A 23,207-nucleotide genomic window follows, 5' to 3' on the forward strand; every position below is an offset into this window, starting at 1 on the left:
TACTTAGAAGACTCAATAAAAAATGATCAGGATTTTGTTATTAAAACAAACATGAGATATGTATGACATTTTGAGGAGAAACATTGTGACAATAATAATGATTGTGATATAGATCTATGTCTAAATAATGTGTCAGTTGTTGATTCTTATAATGTCGTTGATAATTTGACTTGAGTTTGGGATGATGGACAAAATTTGTGGTTAATCATTCTTACAAAGATAGTTGGCATGAATTACACATATATTATCGTTTGCAAAATTAATTCATTATAGTAGCTACATGTTTTTCCGTGCATTGACATGACAACCTTTTATGTCAATTTGCATTCATAAATGATGCCATTATTATTCTACACTTGTTCTTATGTATATTCATTTATTATATGACAAAATATTCTTTTGTTAGATGACTTATCAACAATAGTATATACTATCAACGTATGAGAGCATAAAAGATAAGACATTAATGTTATTCAAATACTAATATTTTCAATCACTAAAGATTAATTTATATTTTGATTTGATTTGTTTATAGTATCCCAACCAAGAAACACATGGAGATTGACTCAATCTCTTGCCACTGCAAATTTGAAACATAGTTATAAGTATAAACTACGTGTGGACATTGTTAGATAGCCAATCAGTAGTGAAAAACAATATTTGACAATGTATATTAGAACGCCAACCCGAGAGACCTAGAATGCACACTATTGATTTTTCTACAGGTGGTCAGAATTGCCCATTCATAAATGTGCACATGTTATTATTGTCTTCTACTTAAAATTTAATAATTGAATGTTACATATCATTTGTTTGCACTTATACCTTGTTCGATATATTACTTTGTTCTGTGTGCTCAAAACATAGAAGTTTGATATTCATAATGAACATAAGTTGACCACACACAAGTGAACAATATAGAAATATGCATGTCTCTTCATGGTATGAATTGATGAACTTTACACAAATGCTTACAAACTTTTGAAGCTTGTAAAGCACAACTTGCTAAGCACAAGATTCCATATAATCGGTTGGAATCTATGGTGAAGCAATTTATTGAAGATCAGCAAAATATATGTATTTTATAAATTCGGTGGGAATTAATTTGTATTATAAATCTTAGTATAAGTGTATGTAATATTTTATATAATATAACAACTCACAAGAAGTTAGTGAAAAAGATACTTAAAACCATATGCAACTGCAGTACCAACTTACCACACGTATAGAAAGCTTCACATGATTTAAAGCAAATAAGGTAAATTATAATTTAACATCATTTTGAATTTATATTTGAATAATATTTAACTATACATAATCAAATATCCAATTTGATACATTCCTTTGTACAGTTTGTTGAAGATGGACCTGAGTCTTTACATAGTGAAGTTTTTATTGCTACTTGAAGTAGCACTAATGCAAACTACTTGAACCTTGAAACTATGTATTAAGTATTGTATACATGTATTATTCACACAAGAGTATATATGTTACTTGTGTACATATAATGCATTAAGAAAAGGTAAAAGAAAAGATAGCTACTTTTCCTTCGGGAGCATCTGATTCACAGGTAGTGGTGATGTGATACTTTATGTTATAAGAGAAAATAGACATGGTCGGATGTGTATAATGGGAATACTAGGTGTGCAACTTTCATAGTTTTTTAATGAAATCACAAGCAAAAGTCAACTTGAAGCACAAAATACAACATTAACAAGTCAGTGCCCTACACAAAAAGCAATTGTACTTGAGGAGGGATGCGATGAGCTCAAAGGAACATGTGTGAGAGTACCTACGCTGAAGGCAACTTGTGCTAGAATCCCTGAGGTAGACTCTAAATGTGCAAGGGTAGATATGCTCGAAGATTGTATAAATCAAATCATGGCTTTGCTTGAAAGATCTTCAGTTAAAATTTAAATTGCATTATATGTTAAATTATAACATTTCTTGTAACATATTTTTCCTCTTCTATGCTAGGTTATTGGTACTTCTCAATTTCCACCATTAATACATGTAGAACGAAGTTGAAATCTTGATTCTTGGACTTAGTTTTATGTAGTGAATGAGATATACAAGTATCATCTTACTATGGAAGATAGACTATATATATCAAAAACTGTGTTGAACTTATTTCAGTTTTCATGTATTTGTATTAACATACTTGTTATTGAAGAAAACAGCAAATGCTAAAGTGATTTCATAATTTCATTGGTATGTTAACCAAGAATATGTTCTATGTAATACATTAATTGTGGCTTTGTTCTATAATCTATTGATTGCAGGGCTTTATTGGATTCCGTTATTTGGGTGGTATATAATAAAAATAATATAAAAATATTACAAATTTTTACTAATGTGGGAGGCCCATCAGTAAAACAAATCATTACTAACATGCCAAATTACTAATGTGCCAAACACATTAATGTAACAAGAATTTTACTGACGTAGAAGAGTCCATTAATAAAAGGCTGGAGTTTACTACCGATAATTCTCCATTAGTAGAACTAAAATACTTGACTGACGGTAAGCTACGTCAGCAAACCAACGAATACATTGGCATCCAGATTTGTCAGTATAAGTCGACAAATATTGGCAATTCTTCTAGACCGTTAGTGAAACCTTCAGTAACACCATCCATATTGACAGGGGCGAAAGGGGGGGGACCCGCTTGGGCCATGGCTCGGGTGAGTGCAGAAAAAAAATATATATTAAAAAAATCAACTTTTTTTAGTTTGACTCAATCCGTCACTCTTCTTGGTCCAACCTGCGGACCGTTTGGCCCGCCCCTGAAAAAAATTCTGGCTCCGCCCTGCATACTAATAAATTTCATAAACCATTAGTAATACATTTCCGCCCTGCATACTAATAAATTTCATAAACCATTAGTAATACATTTACTGATGTTTCAAGTAGTTTTACTAATGTTTTTTCATGTCAATAAAACTACATTTTTTTGTAGTGCATCCAATTGGAACCCAATATGTTGACATATGTACTTATTTCTACATATTATTGATTGAAACCTTTTAACTGAACACATGCTTAGAATATTGAAACTAGACAACTACATTTAGTTTATATTATGTAAAAAAAAAAATCATTGCGTAGCCTCCATGCTCTACCATGCTCTAAAGCAATAATGCCAACATAGCAAAATTTGATGAATAACACAGTCAAGTATTTTTTTTTAAATGCATGTATTATAAACTTATGGTCCTTCGGAAAATCACAATCCATTTTGTTTTTCGGTAATGAAGGTAAAACAACTGTAATTGAGCTTGCGGATAAGGGCAGAGCCCAATGAAGTTATATGATGAACAAACTTTGCTTGATATCATGTCCCAATATGACATAGGGGAAAAAGTCTCTCGGGGGGTTTGATGCTGCAGATGGGTAGAACAAAATTAAGTCTGAGCGTAACAATAAGAAACATGTAAACTATGAAAATAAGTAATCATCAACCTAAAAATAGATTTCAATCGACTTTGAGGAAGATCTATCACTACCTAAAAAGCGGCCTATACCGGTGCTTAATATACCGGTGAAATAGGTAACGGTGATATTCGCGCCGTAATTTTGTATACCGGTGTTGGCTTCACCGGTATAGATCATCACGCCCAAACTTTCACCTTTCTTCCCCCCGGGTTTTTTCTTTCCCAACTTTCTTCTCTGTCCTCCCCTATAGTATTTTCCCAAAACCGCGTCGACTCTCTCCTCCATGGCCGCCCTCTTCGGCATCAAGTCCGACTTCTCCCCCCTCGAGCCGATTACCCTACCGCTCAGCACCTCCAAGCACTACAACATCACTGCCGGCCAGGCGGTCCGCGTCCCCAACATCTGCAGCTGTGCCATGGCAGTGGATCCCGCTCCCTTGCAGCTGCGACCAAGGGGAAGCCTTCCCGATTGAACACCATGCCCACGTTGTGGCGATGGGCATGGACCTAACCGGAATCGCCGCCCAGTTTGAGACTACCCAAACGAAGCTCATGGCTCTCAACGGCACATCCGGCCCCACCACCCTCGAGGCAGGCCAGGTGCTCGACATCTCCCTCCGAGGTGAGCCCTCTCGTCATCGCTCCTCACTCCCTTCTTCACGCATGCACGCCTTTGTCTTTTCTTGCTTCAAGGTTTCGATTGAGCCTTCTCCTCATCGCACAAAAGAGGGATTAGGTTTGAGATGGGGAAGTAGAATTTACATACATATTTCTTCTTAATGGAGTAAACTTCATGCTCAGCCTGTCGTTTCTTGAACTGTCTGCTGGTTGCAAAGGGAATAGAGAAGCTGTCTACGCTCTGCAACTCGTAGCAGCCTAGAGCACGACGAGATTACTTGCTATGATTATGAAGAGCATCTGTAGAATAAGCATGGACAACTGCGTGCTATTTAATCTTGTTTACTTTATGTTTTTCATTTTCTCACATCCTCCATATGTTTTCCACGTCTCTAGGCCAGGGAAACTCGTTATTATAGGTAGGATGTCCCTGGCCATCAGACAATTTGCAAAAGTACTGGTTCATTACATAGCAGTGAAGAAAGAAATAAGTCATGCAGCTAGGAGGAGAATAATGTCACTGAAATTCTCAAATAAACTTTTATTTGGTTTGATGAACAACGTAGGTCAATGCTGCACCACCCATTGTCTTTATATTTTTCTTGATGTTCATGTATGAACCACCTTTTAATCTTATTTATAATTTTATCATGATCTGAAAACAAGAAAAAATGAGTGCTGTCATTTGGTTATAGTGTTGCAAAATTAAATTCCAAGAATTCTTGCAGAGAAATAACATGGATGCAAGCTTTTGAGCTGTGTGGCGTATTTATGTCTTTCATTATCTTGTTTTGATGTTTCCAGGCATCCATATTTGTCAAATTCATAGCTGCTTCCTGCATGTCATTTATGGTGCTAATAAGTGTCATGTTTTTTGCCGTGTGACCTATTTGAATTAAAGTATTTGCTTGTTTGCTTTTAAAACAGTAGGGGATCCTGAGTTTCGTAGCCAGCAGAATGTGAACATTGAAAATCTACAGTCAAGTCTTTGCTTCTAGGAAGGTGTGGATGGCTTCCTCTATTCATAAAGATGAAGAAGCAGGTAACTGACATTATTGAGAGTCTTCCCACTGTCTTCCTGACGGACACCTCCCTGCCTGAATATAATGTTTCCAAAATAGTCTCTGCTTTCTGCTCTTCTGCAGTTCAGTTTCGTTTACTTAACCATAGGAAACTTGTCAGTCATGATTAATTGTGCCTTTTGATGCGACATATAGTGCCCGTAAAATGGCTATGTTTCTGTGGAAGAACCTTTCAGTGATGATTCAACTATATTCCCTTACGGGTAAAACGGCACTAGATAAAACATTTGACAATCAATAAAAATCTCATGGTTGAAACAGTTCCCTACTGGAAAGACATATTTGAACTGTTGAAAGAAAAGGTAGGGACATTCTCCAAAATGCAATTTCTTTTGCAAATCCAGTGGTAAGTCAAGAACTATATCTTAATAAGATCCTTCTATAGTTCTATTAGTACTAGGTCCAGCAATGGAAGGAAAAACTTATTGGTTTTGCTAGCTATGTTGTAATATTTTGAAGTCCGTTATATGATTTATCTAGGGTCTAACAATTAGAAAATGCAGTTACCTTATGGATACCCAGGAACTAGCAAAAACATATGCAAGTTTGCTTACTATTATTGTTCCTCGACATCCACAGCAAGGACATCAGATAACTGAAGTAAGCTCTGGTGTATTGTTGATAGATCTTTTATCTTCCATTGTTGGCATGGTTTATAGATTGTTATCTTGCCCAATAATTCTGAAGGTTAGGTGTAGATGCACTACCCATTGGAAGGCCATATTTGTCCAACATCCCCTCCCAAGCTGAGCCTAGAATCTTTATCTTTCAAAACCATGTGAGTCTACAGTTGCTGAGCCAAGCGTAGGTCAATTTAAACCATTGTTTCTTGGCCTTAACTGTTGATTGGCAGGCTTGATCTTGTTTGCCCGAGGTGGCTGGCCTGTCATATGTTTTATTTTTTTGTTTTCTGTTCTACTGTTTCCCTACAACTTTTGTGCTTGTATAAGGAAATAGTCTAAATGCTAGTTGTTGATAACATTCTCAGCATACTTCTTTAAGGTTCACATTCTATTCTGCAAATTAGCAATATGCATGTAAATTTCTGCTAAATGGCAGGCAGGCCCTTATGGACCACTCGGCTTAGTTTTTTCACCTAATTTCCAAATGATGCTATAACATTTTCTATTTTGAAACAAGTAGGGAATTAGATGTAATATTTTGAATACTTCTTGGCAAATTTTCTTTCTTTTGGTTATCCATTATCCATTCCCTTATCAGAGTTCTTCTAAATTGAGTGCTTCAGTTTCCTGTTCTATTTTGTCCTTCTAGGCATCTCACAACTAACACTGCCTTTGCCAATCGTGTATGAGCGAGAGATTCATGACCTACTTCTTAAAAGTGATACAGTAATGAGCAGAGAAAAGTCCCCAAGTATTGAATAATCGGAAACTAGCTGCATCTGTGCTATTTGGCATTTCTCATTTGCAATTATATTATAGTTTTTTTCCTTTTCCTGAGAATTGTTAGTCAATTTCTAATTAGAAGAGTTCCAGTTGTGATCAGTCTTTTAAGGATGGTTGCTATGTGCTTTGGTTAAGGTATTTCTTCTGTCTCTTCACCTCTTCCATTTTTCCTTTGCAATAGAAGCATCGTATTGAGTAGGATTGAATTGCAATGTAGGATATTCCTTTATGTGCAATATCACGAACATCTCAGGTCAGCAGTCACTTTAGTTGCCATGGGGTAGCTCTTTTTCCCCCTGAACTCGGCTAGTTCATGCTTCATATTCTAGTCTTCTGATCTCTAGGAATGTCAGGTAAGAAAATCTGCTAGTGTTGCGATTGGCAGCATGATAACAAGCCAATGGTGTCTACTGCCTTCAATTTTTTTCTTTCTGACATTTTCTTTGCACCAATTCATTTGGATTTTTCATGTTCTTGTGATAACAAGCTCATGTTCTATAGAAAATCTGGTTTTTACCATGTTACCCAAACACTAAAACCAGGTTTTCAAAACTCTTTAAAAAAATGGACAACCAGGTTCTGATGAAAACCTGAAGGGGTGTATCCAAACAAGGCCTACATACCTACCGCTTCAAATATAGAAAATTGGGATTAAAGGGTACTTCCCCAAACGATATGGGTTTCTGGATTTTTTGGGCTGCAATTTTACTGAAAGTCATCAAATAAGGCTCCTTCTACTCAAATGACCTACAAAACACAACACAAAATAAGAACAAACCAGATGAAGGCAAAGTGTCCTTGACAAACACAAGTAAGGCCCTTCCAGGAGCAAGATGAAGCCAGACACTCAAGACAATAAATTGCTCGAAGGCCATATCGCATGGGACCAAATACCTGTCAAAAGCATAATACAGGATTAAGGTGTTTCATTTTCCATGTACCTTTTACAGCATAAATGTAGATCATGTTAATTTCTTTTCACTACATTTTCATCTTTTTCCTGTTCATATTCTTTAAATGAAACACATGCATATATATATATATATATATATATATATATATATATATATATATATATAGTTACTTGCATATAACTTAAATTGTGAAGATGGTGCTTCCTTCAGTGGACTGGTGGAAGAGGACGAATATACCTCTCACATGATGAGCTCACAGGTGCCTGTTTCTGAGCTGCAGTATCCTAAGAAGGTACTTTCTACGTCTGGAAAGGTACATGTTACTGCTTTATCCTCTTGAGTTCAGACATTTTCTTCTTTGTACCTATGAAGCTAGCATGCCTAGAGGTGGATTGCTCTTGATCTAACCCGTAGCTGACACATACACCAGAAATAAAGATTTGAAAGTTATTCTGCAGAATCATGTAAGCACCAACCTTGCCCAAGTTGTCTCCAAGGTAGCCTCAAGGCAAAGGAAAAGCACCAAGGGACTGTGTTCCATGTCATTTTCTGATCAAGTAATTGTGTGCCCTTATCAATGTTAAGCAATTGGCCAGTTGAAAGTGAAGAAACATACTTCAAGGTCACTGGCGCAATAATTTCTAGGGCATCCACCTGAAAACTGGACAGTTCTCTAAGAAGATGTGCTCAGCTTTCTTACTATTCAGCAGAGGAGTTTATCTGGCAGCTGAATGAGCAGTAGCTTGTTATATAGAACACGTTCAAAAAATGTTATGTTTCGCTCAGTCTTCAAACTGAGTGAAATCAACATCAAATTTATTCTAGTTTTGGATTTGGTGTATAGTGTTAAACAAAATCACTAATGAATATATACTTGATCAGGAGCTATTCCAAGGCTGATTCTGAAGGCTGTGGATGTCCTCAGTCCTGGGGTTTTTACTACACATGCCAGCCATCTGCAGAACTCCACGGTCCACCATGCCTTCTTATCTCCATGTTCTGTTTCCCTTATTGTAAAACAAACTAAAATGCAGTGTACTTCATCATTTGGGCAATCTTAATTGTAACGACCTTTTAGTGTGTTGGAAAATTTCCATTTTGTGATTGCAGAAGTATAGGCTGCATTTGAAAAAACAATGGGAATGTAGAATATCTGCCACTCTTTCTATGCAAAATCAGCATTTTAAAGACAGGCACATTGAGCTCACCTTATTACCAGGCAGTGACCCAAGCACCCTAGTCGCACTCCCCCTTCAACAATGAGTTAGTTAATGAGAAGTTGCATCAGAGTAATGGCCATCTGTTTGATAGGAAGCCTTTTGCATCCAATGGATCAAGTCAAAATGGATTTTCGATTGTGGGCCTCAAGGTAGTATTTTATTTATGTATCCTTTGTCTTGACTGAAAATTGGATTATACTGTTGGACCCTAGCTGTGATCTCTATTTACTATTTGGCTTACATGGCAAAGCGTGAACAGGGAATGAGGCTCAACTTGGTGCGTGATTATTAATTTTGTAGTTAGTTTCTATACATGTTGGTTTATAAACTATAAAATGTTTAGAACTCTCTGTTTCTTTACCTTCAGTTAATATATTTATTCGGTCATTTCTGGCAACACGTTATTTGTTTTCATATTTGATTAAATTTGTGCAGTTTTTTGTGTCAGTTATTTATAAAACTTTGAATTAAAAATGGTTTTTTGGCAATTGGCATGCTCATCTCAATCTATGACAATGGAGATGAGTGAATATCATGTGTGAGAGGTCATCTGTGTGTCATCCTTGTGCAGGGGAGATGCTAATCGTTTTTGTGTTGTTCCAATTTTTTCGTTCTTCAAAAGAGACCATGTGTAAAAAGTAATGATACAATGTCAGGAAGCATTGTCAAAATGAATCTGTTAAAATTGAAAGAAATGGTGAAATTATTATGTTGGATATTGGTACATTTACTAATAAAGCAAAAGGGAAGGATTGGTAGCTCTACCCGAGCATTTCCACAATAGATGGGTCCGTCGGGGATGGGAGAGGCACTGTGCCTCCCTCTTCCACCCGCAAGTTTCAAGAGAAGAAAAAAAAAAGGCCCACTAGAGCCACCAGATTGAAACAATCAAAAGGTTCTCGAGAGTCATGATAGAAACACGTGAATCTGAACCTTGGAGCCAGGGTTTTCATTCAATCACATCCATCCGATGTATTACATGGAACGAGCATGCATTGTATGTATAAACGCTATTCCTTTTATTTGTTATAATCGTATTCTCCAAAAAGAATGCATCAACAACAATAAAAGAGACCAAACCAACATAAAACTGCTAAAAACGGAATCACAGGGCTGCGAGTATAAGATCGAGTTTTCAACACCGATATTGCAGCAATATACGCCAAGATATATGCTATATAATGCAGAAAACAAGAGACACCAATTTACGTGGAAAAACCCCCAATAATGGGGTAAAAAACCACGGAAAAGAAAAATATATATTTACACTTCAAAAAGGCAATACAATTATGTTGTTCTTCTTGCATGCAGAGGATAGCATAAATCATTCTCAAGAATGAATGCATAAGAAAACAAAAAAAAAAAGAAATCACGGTATGTTTTTCTTTTCTTTCCTTTTGTTTTCTTCACTTTCTTTCTCTACACTTGAACCCACACGGCTGCCCAAATCCACAACCTTGCTCTTCTTCCTCTTTCCTTCTTGTCTTCCTTCTCTTCTTTGTCTTCTTCTTTCCCTTCGCCTTGCTTGGTGTGAGCCATAAGGGAAGACCTCTCTCTCTTCAAAAGAGTAAAAAACGAGAGAGAGAGAGAGAGAGAGAGAGAGAGAGAGAGAGAGAGAGAGAGAGAGACGTAAGAGTGATGTAAATAGGGCACCATCGGGTGCCCTCCTTTTTCTTTTCACCCGGGTCGGGTCCTCACTTGAGGCTGGACCCAACCCAACAAGCTCTCCCTCCATCCTCAAGAGAAGGATTATACCTGCAAAATAAACAAAATTAATATATTGTTTTAAAGGCAGTCATCTCAACTATGTCTCTACACATGTCATGCTTCTCTTTAAGTAGAGACTTGATCATCATATCTACAAGATTCTTCTCTATATGTATATTCTCTAACTGAATCAGTTTTTGCTCAAGCACATCACGAATCCAATGATATCTGACATTCCTTGAGTGAAACGCTGAATTCTTCGCCAAGTGTATAGCGCTTTGGCTATCACAATGCAACACATAGGTCTTCTGACTAAGGCCTATATCATAAAGAAAACTCTTCATCCACAACAACTTTTTACAAGCTTCAGTTGCTACAATATATTTTGCTTCTGTAGTGGAAAAAGCAACACACTTCTGTAACCTAAACCGCCATGATACAGCTCCCCCTACAAAAGTAAAGACATAACGATTAAGAGACTTTCTAGAGTTCAAGTCACATGACATAACCATTAAGAGACTTTATAGAGTTCAAGTCACATGCCATGTCTGCATCAACAAATCCTTGTATCTCTGGATTAGATTCACTAAAACATAAACAGTAATTGTAAGTATGTTTAAGATACCTTATGATCCACTTCACTGCTGCCCAATGCTCATTGCCCGGATTTGACAAGAACTTGTTAACTACACCAACTGCATAAGCCAAGTCTAGGCGTGTGCAAACCATAGCATACATAAGACTCCCTACTGCAGAGGTATAGGGTACATTGTCCATTCTTTCTTTCTCATTTACTGGGGATGGACATTGCTCATTTCTCAATTTAAAATGTGTTGCTAAAGATGTACTTACTGTTTTGGCATCTTTCATGTTGAACTTACTAAGCACCTTCTCAATGTATTTCTCTTGTGATAACCACAACTTCTTGGTCTTCCTATCACGAACAATCCTCATGCCTAACAATTGTTATGTTGGCCCCAAGTCTTTCATATCAAAGAACTTGCCCATATCCTTCTTCAATTGACTAATCAATTGACAGTCATGTTCAACAATAAGCATGTTATCTACATATAACAACAAGATAATGAAGTTACCTGATGAGAACTCTCTGATGTAGACACAGTGATCTACAGCTAACTTGCGATATCTTTGATTTATCATAAATGTATCAAATTTCTTGTATCACTGTCTATGTGCTTGTTTAAATTCATACATGCTCTTCTTTAACTTACAAACTGTGTTTTTTTCTGGCAACCACAAAACCTTCTGACGGTGTCATGTAGATTTCTTCATCTAGATCTCCATAAAGAAAAACAGTTTTTATATATAACTGTTCTAACTCCAAGTCTAGACATGCCACCAAACCAAGTATTATCCTAATAGATGACATTTTAATAACATGAGAAAAAAATTCATCAAAATCAATACATCTTTCATGCTTGAAACCTTTCACCACTAACCGAGTTTTGTATCTCAACTTTTTTTTACCTTCATTTTTAAGCATGTAGACCCACTTGTTCTGCAACACTTTCTTACCTTTTGGTAGCTCTACCAAATCAAAAGTGTGATTCTTATACAAAAAATTCATCTCTTCCTCCTGCATAGCATTAATTCATTTATCTTTATGCACATCATTTAGCACCTCTGCATAGAATTCTGGCTCTCCACTATCTGTAAACATAATATATTCATCAGTAGAATATCTAGCAGATGGTATCGTGTTGCAGATGGTATCGTGTTCTTTTACATCTTCCCAATTGCTCATCAATTGTTTCTGAATGAGAATGAAGCTTCCCTTCCAACTCATGCTCATGATCAGTTTGAGTCTCCATAGGGCTGTCATCTGTATACTGCTCATCTGCCTCTCTTTCTTCTTCATCTACATCTTCATCAGTCTCACTATACTCAGATGAAAGTTCTTCAAGTTCTGCATAGGTTAGCTCATGAACACCACTAGCACTCACACCTGATTGTTTGTCACCCATGACATTTTCAATCGTCTGATCCTCTTTGAAGACAACATGATGACTCTTGTAGATTTTGTAATTCTTTGGATCCCATAACCTGTAACCAAATTCATCATCTGCATAACTCAAAAATATTAGAGGAATAGCTTTATCATCCAGTTTGGTTTTATGTTCTTTAGGTACATGCATAAAAACTTTGCAACCAAAAACTCTAAGGTGATCATACTTAACTTCTTCATCTGACCAAACTCCCTGTGGAATATCTCTATCTAGAGGCACTGAAGGAGATATGTTTATTAAATAAACTGCAGTACGCATTGCCTCTGCTCAAAAATACTTTGACAACTTAGATCTAGATAGTAAACTCCTAACTCTCTCAATTATAGTTTTATTCATTTTTTCTGCAACTGCATTATGTTGTGGAGTATAAGGAACTATCTTTTCATGTGTAATATCATGTTTTAGACAATAATTTCGTAAAAAAGATAATATGTACTCACCACTATTATCTGTACGCAGTCTCTTCATCTTCTTACCAGTCTCGCGCTCAACCGCTGCATGAAAAGTCATGAAGATACTACTTACTTCACTTTTGCTTTTCATTGTAAACATCCACACCTTTTTAAATGCATCATCAATAAATGTGACAAAATATGATGTTCCACCTTTAGATGTCACATTTATAGGTCCACATATATCTGAATAAACTAAATCTAAAATATATTTAGTTTTTGAAAAGTATTTTTTCTAAAAGAAAATTCGATGCAACTTACCAACCAAATAATGATCACAATGAGATAACTGTGTGTCATCTGCCTTTGGTAACAAATTCCTCTTGGTGAGCAAATCGATTTCTCTTTGACTCATGTGACCTAACCTCAGATCTTACGAAGTACCACCAGTAACTGCATTGATATCCACACTACTGATTTGAGACTTGATCTCATACAAAGAGCCAAATCTATCACCTCTAGCCAACACTAGTGCCCCCTTTTTCAGTTTCCAACCAGTCTCACTAAACGAAGTATAATATCCATCTTCCCTTAATTTTCTTGCAAAAATCAAGTACATTCTAAGATCTGGAACATGTCTTACATCTCTCAAAGTCAACTTGCATTTTGTGCTCGTCTCAATGCGAACATCTCCTATCCCAACAATCTTCTAAGTATCACTATTGCCCATGTGAACTACTCCAAAATCACCAGCTTTATAGGATAAGAACAACTCTCTACATGGTATGACATGATATGATGTCTCAGTATCTAAAATATATATAGAATCACCATTCTAAACTGTAAGACAATCATTTTCTTCAGATAAAAATAATACTATCTCATCATCTGAAGCAACTGCAGTGTACTATTTTGGCTTCACAACTCTTCTTTTTCTGTTTTTTTTTCTTCTTTCTATTTCCTGCAATCAATTTTCTTGTGCCCTGAAATACATCGTGAAAGCATTTACCTATCATCTTGGGTCTTGATTTGGACTTAGAGTTTGATCTGTCATGTCATTTGTTACGGTTCTTCTGTCTGCCCATGTCTCTCATCACTAGCACTTGTGAGCAACTAGTACCAAGAGACTTTCTCCTTGTCTCTTCATTTAGAATGTTGTTCGTTACATACTTCATCGTAAGCACACCATCTGGAGCGGAGTTGCTCAAAGAAACAACTAAAGTCTCCCAGCTGTTGGGAAGAGAACTGAGCAATAAGAGTGTCTGTAACTCATCATCTAATATCATTTTCATGGCTGGCAACTGATTGATTATGCTCTTCACTTCATTCAAATGCTCTGACACTGGTTTTCTCTCTCTAAGTTTCAAATTTACCAATTGCCTAATCAATAAAGCCTTGTTTCCAACTGTTTTCATCTCGTAAAGATTATGCAGTTTCTGCCATAACGACTTCGCACTCGTCTCTGCAGATACCAAAAGAAAAACACATTCATGTAACCATTGTTTGATGGTGCCAATGGTTTTTCTGTCCAATAACTTCCATTTTTCATCTGTCATATTCGCTGATTTCTGGTTCTTAATAAGTGCATACAGGTCTTTACAATACAACAAATCTTTCATTTTGGCTTTTCATATGGTCCAATTGTTTCCATTTAGAGAGACCATTTTAGTGGGAGTCGAATCCATCATTCAATAAAAATGCACACAACCAACCTGGTGTGAACATGGCTCTGATACCACTTTGTTATAGTTGTATTCCTAAAAAAAAAAAGCTTCAACAACAATAAAAGAGGTCAAACCAATATAAAATTGCTAAAAAAAGAATCACAGGGCTGCGAGCATAAGATCGAGTTTCTAACACCGATATTGCAACAATATATGCCAAGATATATGCTAAATAATGCAGAAAACAAGAGACACCAATTTACGTGGGAAAACCCCCAATAATGGGGTAAAAAACCGCGGAAAAGAAAATATATATTTATACTTCAAAGAGGCAATACAATTATGTAGTTCTTCTTGCAGAGGATAGCATAAATCATTCTCAAGAATGAATGCACAAGAAAACAACAAAAAAAAGAAATCACCGTATGTTTTTCTTTTCTTTCCTTTGTTTTCTTCACTTTCTTTCTCTACACTTGAACCCACACGGCTGCCCAAATCCACAACCGTGCTCTTCTTCTTCTTCTTCTTTCCTTCTTGCCTTCCTTCTCTTATTTGTCTTCTTCTTTCCCTTATCCTTGCTGTGAGCCACGAGGGAATACCTCTCTTTCTTTTCTTCAAAAGAGTAAAAAACGAGAGAGAGAGAGAGACGTGAGAGTGATGGAGATAGGGCACCGTCGGGTGCCCTCCCCTCTTTCTTTCCACCCCTGGACCCGACCCAACATTATGAACATTGAAAAGCTTTTATATGTAACTTTTTTTGTGAATATAAAAAAGATACATTTGTTTCCGTATCAAATTTCAAATTTTTACATGTCTTTGGAAAATAGTGATTAATAATTTGTTTAAGAAAATGTTATCCTCACGAGGTTTGGCAGCTGGGGTTCGTCCTCGTTATCGAAAATACATTGCTGAAATTGTATATCTTGTTAAATCCTCTCTCATATATATACAGGCACTGGATGAATCGTCTTCCGGTTACTTTTACAGGCTCGAGGATCATTGTCACGAGGAGTCGTCAACTGAATTTGTGTGGTGGTCAAAGCAGCACCTCTCAAAGGCGTGTGATAGATCGCTGGGGGTGTCAACTGTCTGAGTCTGAACGTGACCCTGGACCTGATTACGCTATAAGCCAGATCCAATTAACCCGTACTCGGAAGGCATGGGTCCGACCCAAACCCGATCCGATGACATGCAGTCTAGCACGAGCAGCAAATTCATGGCCCTTGCTGATCAACTGGTTTAATTAGAATCGGAGACAAAGTAGAAGGATGGAGGTGGGAAAAGGAAACCCTAGCGAATCCTTTTTGCTTCATAGAGCAATTTCTGTTAGTTCCATGGCCGTCCACGACTTCCCTTTTCCAACGTTCTTTACTTTACATTTGAAACATTCGTTTTGGAAACAAATTAAAGGCAAAGTTTGTAATTTCCTTTTTAACGTGTGACATAATTATATATATATATATATATTATATATATATATATATATATATATATATATATATATATATATATATATATGATATGCGCAGAAGAAGAGAGAGACAGGGGTAAAGTTCTCAAGGTTTTTACACATTGACTAGACCAAGGCATGGGCGGAGCTAGGATTTTTCTCAGGGGTGGTCTAAACGGTCATTTGGCTGGGCCAAACGGTCCAATGAATTTATCCAGGTATAGCCAAACTAAATCAGAATATAAAAAATATTAGACAACTAAAAATTCTCAAATTAAAAATTTTTTTTTTTACTTAGCTAATGTCTGCCTAGGCCGGTCCCCCCTTCCCTCCGCCCTTGGACCAAGGCTAGTAGCAGGGGCTTATCAATGTAGTCAACGATCTTACCGGCACAAAGAATGAAAATGGTTTGGGCTCTCACTCGGGTGCATTAGTAGAATACTCCTCCTATTCACATTGGCTGGTTTCCATCTCCTACCTGAAATTAACTGACAAATTTGGTATGTATCTGTCACCCGCCTTGCTTTCTGGATTTAGTGAACCAAATTATAGCTTATTTTACATTACTATATGTGTATGACAGGTATGAATCAATGTGGGCCCCGTAGCTGCGGGTTCAATGTACTGGGAATTGAGTTATGGGCCCGAATATGATGGGTTAGACCCAGCTCCTTTTCTTTAACAAAGGGAATGGTTATTCTCTCCTACCCTCATATGTGGATGCGTCAATAAAGAAATGCGAGTGTACGGTCATAGTGAACAGTGTGAAGATGAGATTTTATGTAGGGACGTGTTGAGTTACATTTTTACATACTGTTTTGTAGCCAAGTATAGTTTTGCCTTCAAATCAAAACAGCATTCAAGGTAAGTATGGGTGCCAATAGAAACTGAGTTTGTGAAAGACCAAATTCTGAGTTGTGAATCTCTGTTTTCAAGAGATTTTTAATAATCTTAACAATGTCACTCAGATACACAAACCAAGTTCCAAAAACCAGTTGAAAATTGGGTTTAAGTATGTCGATAGATATGATTTGAAATAGACGTACTATTAACCATATCCGCTTTTTCATATATTCATATACTCAACTCAAATACGGTGGAAAAAAATTGTATCCGAATATGGGTAAAACCTATCAATCAAGTCCACAACGATGTTCGATACGATGATAGTTGATTTTACGTTTTTCTCTCTGATCAACTCAATCAGCAGAATTTTCCCATTACCTCATCCCAAATTGCTACGATGCATGACTTTGAATATAACATGATATTAAGCACATGAGTCGTGCTCATGACGGCTTGGCGAATCATGAACGGAGTTGTAGTCACGTACATGGTAACTCCAATATCTCTCCAACTAATCGGACCGCTTATTTAATTCCTTTGCTTTTTAAAATAATAAGTTCTTGGTTTATCAAATTTTCGATCTTCAAGAAGAATCCTTTTTTGACACAAAACAAGATAGATTCTCGGTGGTTGTGGGAAAAAGAGGGAATAAAAGGTGAAACACGTGGTGCTCAACAGTTATTTCACATGTTTAGATGGCGCAACACTGCACTGGCAGTAGCCATCTTTTCAATAATTTAATGGCGAACCCTTGCTTGTAATTCACCCAACAAACGACCACCTAAGGGGACCAAACATATACGAGTTCCAAAGACAAAATAAAATAGAACAAAAATAAAGATGAAAAAAATTGAAAAGAATAGATCCACGTACCATGACGTGTAGCTCAGTTACCTTATCTGCTCGGCCATCTTTGCCTTTATTCTTAATTTCTTATTGTTTTATTTGCAGTTGCCGAGATCATTTCAGCTGGTCCTCATGCTTTCGAGCGAGAGAAAGTTCTAAATAAGTGGACGAGCATACGCCGAATATAGACCCTACTCTACTATAATTATACACGCCGAATATAGACCCTACTCTACTATAATTATACACGCCGAAGATAGACCCTATTATAATTATACACATTTATTATTTTTATATCTAAACACTACATATACATGTGAGTAAGATAAGATAATAAATATGTATAAAATGATAAATAAGTATAAGATAATATTTATGAGATAACAAAATATTTATGAAACAATTAAATAACAACCAGACGGATGTATGAGGTAACACTAACATAAGTATGAAATAATGTTTATAAGATAACAAAAGATTTATTATATACTGAGATAACATACGAATCTATAAGATAATATTTATGAGATAATGAAATATTTATGAAATAATGAGATAATAAGTAGATAAATAAGATAATGCTAAACATAATTATGAGATAATGTTTATGAGGTAATAAAATATTTATAATATAAGGAGATAATGCTATGAACGGTGAAGACACTTTTTTACTGTTTAAAGTGGTATATTGATCATAATGATATGTATATAACAAATTTTATTTTTATTGAATCCTCAAATCTTCTTTTTATGGTTTTACTTTTTGTCCCTAGGTTTTTTTTATTAATTATGGGTATTTTTTTATCATTATTAAAATGACACATGAAATTACGTCCACACACAGATGTGGCATATATAACTAGCTTCACTCTCAAGCCAACATATATGCCCATGCAACCCTGAATTTACCAAACCGTGACCAATTGGACACGCACACACTCTCTCTCTCTCTATATATATATATACCTTAAAGGCAAAAACTAGAAAGGGTTTAGTTCATTTAATCTGATCGAATTCAATTGCAGTTCCATGTTGTGGTATGAAGGGGAATACCCAGCTCTGTTTTGTTATAGGTAGATGTTTGGTCTTTGTCTACACTGACTTGGCTGTAGTTTCAAAACATGAAATGCAAATGTGGACTTGAAACTGACTTAATTATTGTCTTCATCTAAATTAGTCAAGCTAGAGGCGGAGCCATGTTTAGCACAGGCCCGCCTCAAACTTTTAATAATAATAAAAAAAAGAAGTTACATTAGTTTTTATAAAAAAATATTCATCTTTTTAAAATTTGTCTAAAAATATGATCAATACCTCTACAATGTGTGAAAGTAAGTGAGTGTGCCTTCGGCGAATTTATCTATTTTCCTTTTTCTCCACCGTTAGCTAACTTCGCTTCTGCGACATCGGCTATTAATTTCCGAACAAGATTCAATAGCAGGGCGCGCTGCCGCGATGCTTAGTCCAGAAAGGATGTTCGGGTCTGAATTTGTTGTAGAAAGAGACAAATTACACACATGAAAAAGAAATGAAAGACGTCGATAACCAAGAAGGTGAGGGCAGTTTGATGAAAGAAGGAAGGTTGGGAAAGGAAAAGAAAGGGTTGGACCGTCAAAGCCATGATGACTAAAGGCCTGCTCTCTGCCTCAGCAACAACCTCGCCTGCTTTTCTTTAATTTCCCTTCTTTCTCTGCTACAAGCCACCAACCTCGGGCACTGAGCTCAACCCAGCTTCCACCTCCCCCACACAGCCCAGAGAGAGGGAGGGAGAGAGAGTTATTCCTTTGCTGCTGCTGCTTCTTCTTGCTTCTTTTCTTTCCTTTTCTTTTATAGGAAAGAGCGACTCCTACATTCTCAACACTGTCTCCCTTTGGAAAAAGAAAAGAGAATGTCTTCTACAGCACTTTGCTGTCTTTTATATAACGACCCTCTGCAACCATCGCCATCTCCCTGTCCAGCTTTCTCTTCATCCGCCGCTGCTTTCATGCATGAATTCTCTCCTGCCTCTGCGTCTTCACCTTGGCCATTTCTGCCTTCCAGTCCTAGCTCTCCTGCTTTTGCTGCTGCCGCTTCATGGAGGTCTCTCTCTCTCTCTCTCTCTCTCTCTCTCTCTCTCTCTCTCTCTCTCTCTCTCGATATATATATATATATAATTTTGTCAGTGCTTGTATATATACATATATATGCCAATTGGTAGAAACTAGACCATTAAGTCAGGAACAAAAGCCAAATCTTTTAAATGTGATGTTTAAGGTTTTCTTTTTTGTTATTGGTATGAATTAAGAATAGTTGATGTAAAACATATACTAAGTTTATCATGTTTTGAATTTTAATAGTGTTTTTATAATAAACATAAATAACTGGATTCCGTAGCATCAACATTTTGATAATAAAAAATTTTACATTTCTCATAAGAATCAAAGTATATTTTATATAAAAATAGTTTTTATATGACAGATCTCAGCTTATTAGAAAGGTTAATTAAACTTCAAGCTAGATTTTCCTGAGATAGTCCTTTACATAGGCAAAGCAACACACCAATATGATGCATATTAGCCGATACAAATTAATGAATGTGAGACCATACGAACAGCAGGAAAAAAAGAAAAAAAAAAACTCATATCAGATCTGCCATTTTTGCAACCTTATAGTTATATCGGAAGTTGGGCCTCAATGGAATCTAACATTTAGCAAAAGGGGGGGGGGGGAAAGAGAGAGAGAGAGAGAGAGAAAAGGCTCATCCCATATCTGACCAAGCCTACCCTTGACCAAAGCGGCAATGGCTAACGGCATGGTTTAATATTGGCATTGAGGACGTACATTTGTTCGATTTTATTGCTTTTCTGATCAGCTTCTCAGTCCATCAAGGGCATAGAAATGAGATCTATCAATTCGATTTCTATTTGTTTGGTTTCTTAATTAATCTCATATTCAATAACATGTATGTATTATATATCTTTCATATGTTTCAGACGGTAGAGCTCAAGGTGGAGATGGTAGGGATGCATTGTGAGAGAAGAATCAGGAAAAGCCTGTCTAAAATCAAAGGTACATTTCTTCATGAAAAATCAATTTAATGTTTATTCGTAAGCGATCAGTTCTTACTTTCTAGTTCTTTATTTCCTCTAATGATATATGAAGTAAATGAAGCCCCAGTATTTGACGAACAGCGGCAGCCTCAGCCAAGATAGCGTTGCTTTTGCTCAGGCCAATGCCATGGTATTATCATTGTTAACATTAGTGTTGTAAATTACTTAACTCTGAACCTGATGCCTAATTCTACAAAATAAACATACACTTGTAAGGACCCCAAATTTTAGAAGCCTCCGAGATTCAGCGCAGCCACATCAAGTGGCATGCGGGAGGACAATGAAGGAATTAACTTCTTGCCGACCAATCCCTTCCTTTACCTGAATAACGTAGGTCCCACTCAAAACCAAGGCTTATGTGGGGTTACGTCCGTTTGTGTAATAATATATGAATATTTATCTGCGCTTGTTGGCGGATGTGTCCAATACAATGGACAGTCCTAAAATCCAAGAAGAGTATAACACACTAAAGGGGGTGTTTGGCAGCATGAACATTATTTTGTAAGTGGTTTGGTTGTAAGTGTTTTATGAATTTACTTTAAAAGTTAAGCAAATTCAAAACACTATAGCTATTGTTAGCTCAATTGGCCCTAATCATTGGGTCAAATTTATGGGACACTCACAAGGTGTCTTTAATGACAAACGACTTCAAAAACCAATACAAAGATAAAATGAGAAAACAAATAATATCTTCTTTTTTTCTTCATATTATTTTGAATGTGAGAGATGATTATGATCCACTACCTAAAAAAGAGCCTAAAGGCCCCTTTCATTTTTCAATCTCTTGGTTTAATATATGCCCAATGTACGACAATTGGTACAACACTCCCAAGCATTGTCACATATATTGTGTATGGGTATTATTTGGTGAGAAATTTCTATAGTATAATATGGCAATATTGTATAGCTTGAGAAAATCTCGGTAAATTTTTTAAAAATTTTAAACATTTAATAATACACGTATTTCACGTTTTTTTATTTTCTAGCATTTTATTAAAAAATATGTGTCTAACTGTTGTTGTTTTATACGACTGACTTATTTCTCGCGTATTATGCGTGTTTTTTTTTAATAATATGAGTTTTCTATGACAATGCTCCCAAACAATGGCGACCCATACATTGGCTGATGTGGGCAGTTGCTTGCACCAGTCCCAATAGTTTGTTTTTATTTTGTGTAGATGTCTTCAAAACATTTGTTTATTCTACTGCCTCATTGAACAATGAAAATTCCTGAAATAGTGCCCCTCAACAAAAGGTTGGTTGCTCCCAAGTTTTATCGGGGAAATTGCTACAACTTTAATTTTTGCTGATTAAGATTTGTTCATATTCACGTAAATGGGGGCTGAGGCAGGGGAGGCAAGTCTATGGCCCCTCCCCATTCTTTTTTTTTAATTAAAAAATTTTACATGTAAATTTCAAAAATTTTAGTTTATCTTATATAAAAAAAACTGAAAAAATATATTTCAACTCATGCTAAAAATTGAAACTACAGTTCAACTCCTAAAACAAAAAATTTTCTGGCTTCCGTTTAGCACGTGAATGTGACCTCTTCTGGCCTTCCTTTGCTTGGAGCGTATAAGAATCTATAAAACACGTTTCTTTGTGAGCGTGCCCCCATTAGATATTCTCTGACTGTTTCTGTTTTCGTAATGTGAGACTGAGCGGAGGAGAGATGATCCCCAACAAGTACTCGTGTATCCTTGGCTTTCTTGAACTTGGAAGATCTTGAGTCTGTGGTGCACACGCCTCTCTTCACTTTTATTTCAAAAGGCTCTATAAATATTGGCGCCCTAAGTTGGAAAATTTACACATTAATCATTGTTCTTCTAATTAGCAAAACTGTGGGTATAATATCTGGAGTTATTTTGATGCAGGAATAGAGAAAGTGGATGTGGACGTGAGCACGCAGAAGGTGGTGGTCACAGGGTACGTGCACAGAAACAGAGTTCTCAAGGCGCTGAGGAGGTCTGGGCTCAAGGCGGACTTCTGGTGCACACAAAATGAGTTTCTTCTCAACGCCTACGCTAGTGGGAGCTACGGCAACTTCAGGATGAACCATTTCAGCTTCTTCTAGCTACCTAATATCCTCATCTCGCACTTTTACAGAATCTGTCCTACAAATCGCTCTACACATGTGTTCATCCCTTTTCTGCCTTTCTTTTTCTTCTTTTATGTGAATTTCAAGGGAGGGTGGCAACCTCACCAGCTCTCTCTCTCTCTCTCTCTCTCTCTTCCTTTATTTTATTTCTTTAAAAAGTGTTCGGTGAGTTGGGTAATGTCCATAATGCAAAAATGGTCCTTTTTTTCCGTTCTTTTTTTATAAATATCAACTTCCCGTAAGGTATTATTCCATGCTTCCTTGCTCTGTTTTGTTTCTTCGGAAGCTAGACGTTTATCTTAAAAGAAATGTTTCATTATCTTGAATGACTTTTCCTTTGTAAAGGTGAAAGTTGGGACCCAAGAAAGCACCTTCTTTGACACTTACTTACGGTATGTGAAGTTCATCATTGCATGC

The 23,207-nt window shown here is 36.5% G+C and overlaps 1 protein-coding gene, 1 long non-coding RNA gene and 1 other non-coding gene across 6 annotated transcripts; 2 read left to right on the top strand and 1 right to left on the bottom strand.

Moving 5' to 3' along the window:
• Window positions 1-3,650: 3,650 nt before the first annotated feature.
• Window positions 3,651-9,024, top strand: LOC116257767 (uncharacterized). Of its 4 annotated transcripts, none has more exons than XR_007572607.1 (4): window positions 3,651-4,056; window positions 4,980-5,094; window positions 7,665-7,767; window positions 7,913-9,024. It is a non-coding gene; the product is annotated as an uncharacterized LOC116257767 (long non-coding RNA). The 4 variants fall into 4 exon arrangements; XR_004173464.2 differs by having other exon boundaries at window positions 4,980-7,461; window positions 7,913-9,018; XR_004173467.2 differs by having other exon boundaries at window positions 7,665-9,024.
• A 180-nt stretch (window positions 9,025-9,204) lies between these two features.
• LOC116246515 (U6 spliceosomal RNA) lies at window positions 9,205-9,311 on the bottom strand. The gene has a single exon (XR_004170701.1). It is a non-coding gene; the product is annotated as a U6 spliceosomal RNA (small nuclear RNA).
• A 10,229-nt stretch (window positions 9,312-19,540) lies between these two features.
• Window positions 19,541-22,999, top strand: LOC116245884 (heavy metal-associated isoprenylated plant protein 45-like). Its single transcript, XM_031617482.2, has 3 exons — window positions 19,541-19,682; window positions 20,576-20,651; window positions 22,567-22,999. The coding sequence occupies exons 1-3, from the start codon at window positions 19,677-19,679 to the stop codon at window positions 22,764-22,766; spliced, it is 282 nt and encodes a 93-aa protein (XP_031473342.1). The 5' UTR covers window positions 19,541-19,676; the 3' UTR covers window positions 22,767-22,999.
• The last annotated feature ends 208 nt before the right edge of the window (window positions 23,000-23,207 follow it).

Source organism: Nymphaea colorata, chromosome 1 (genome assembly GCF_008831285.2).
Source record: "Nymphaea colorata isolate Beijing-Zhang1983 chromosome 1, ASM883128v2, whole genome shotgun sequence".
Classification (NCBI taxonomy): Eukaryota; Viridiplantae; Streptophyta; class Magnoliopsida; order Nymphaeales; family Nymphaeaceae; genus Nymphaea; species Nymphaea colorata.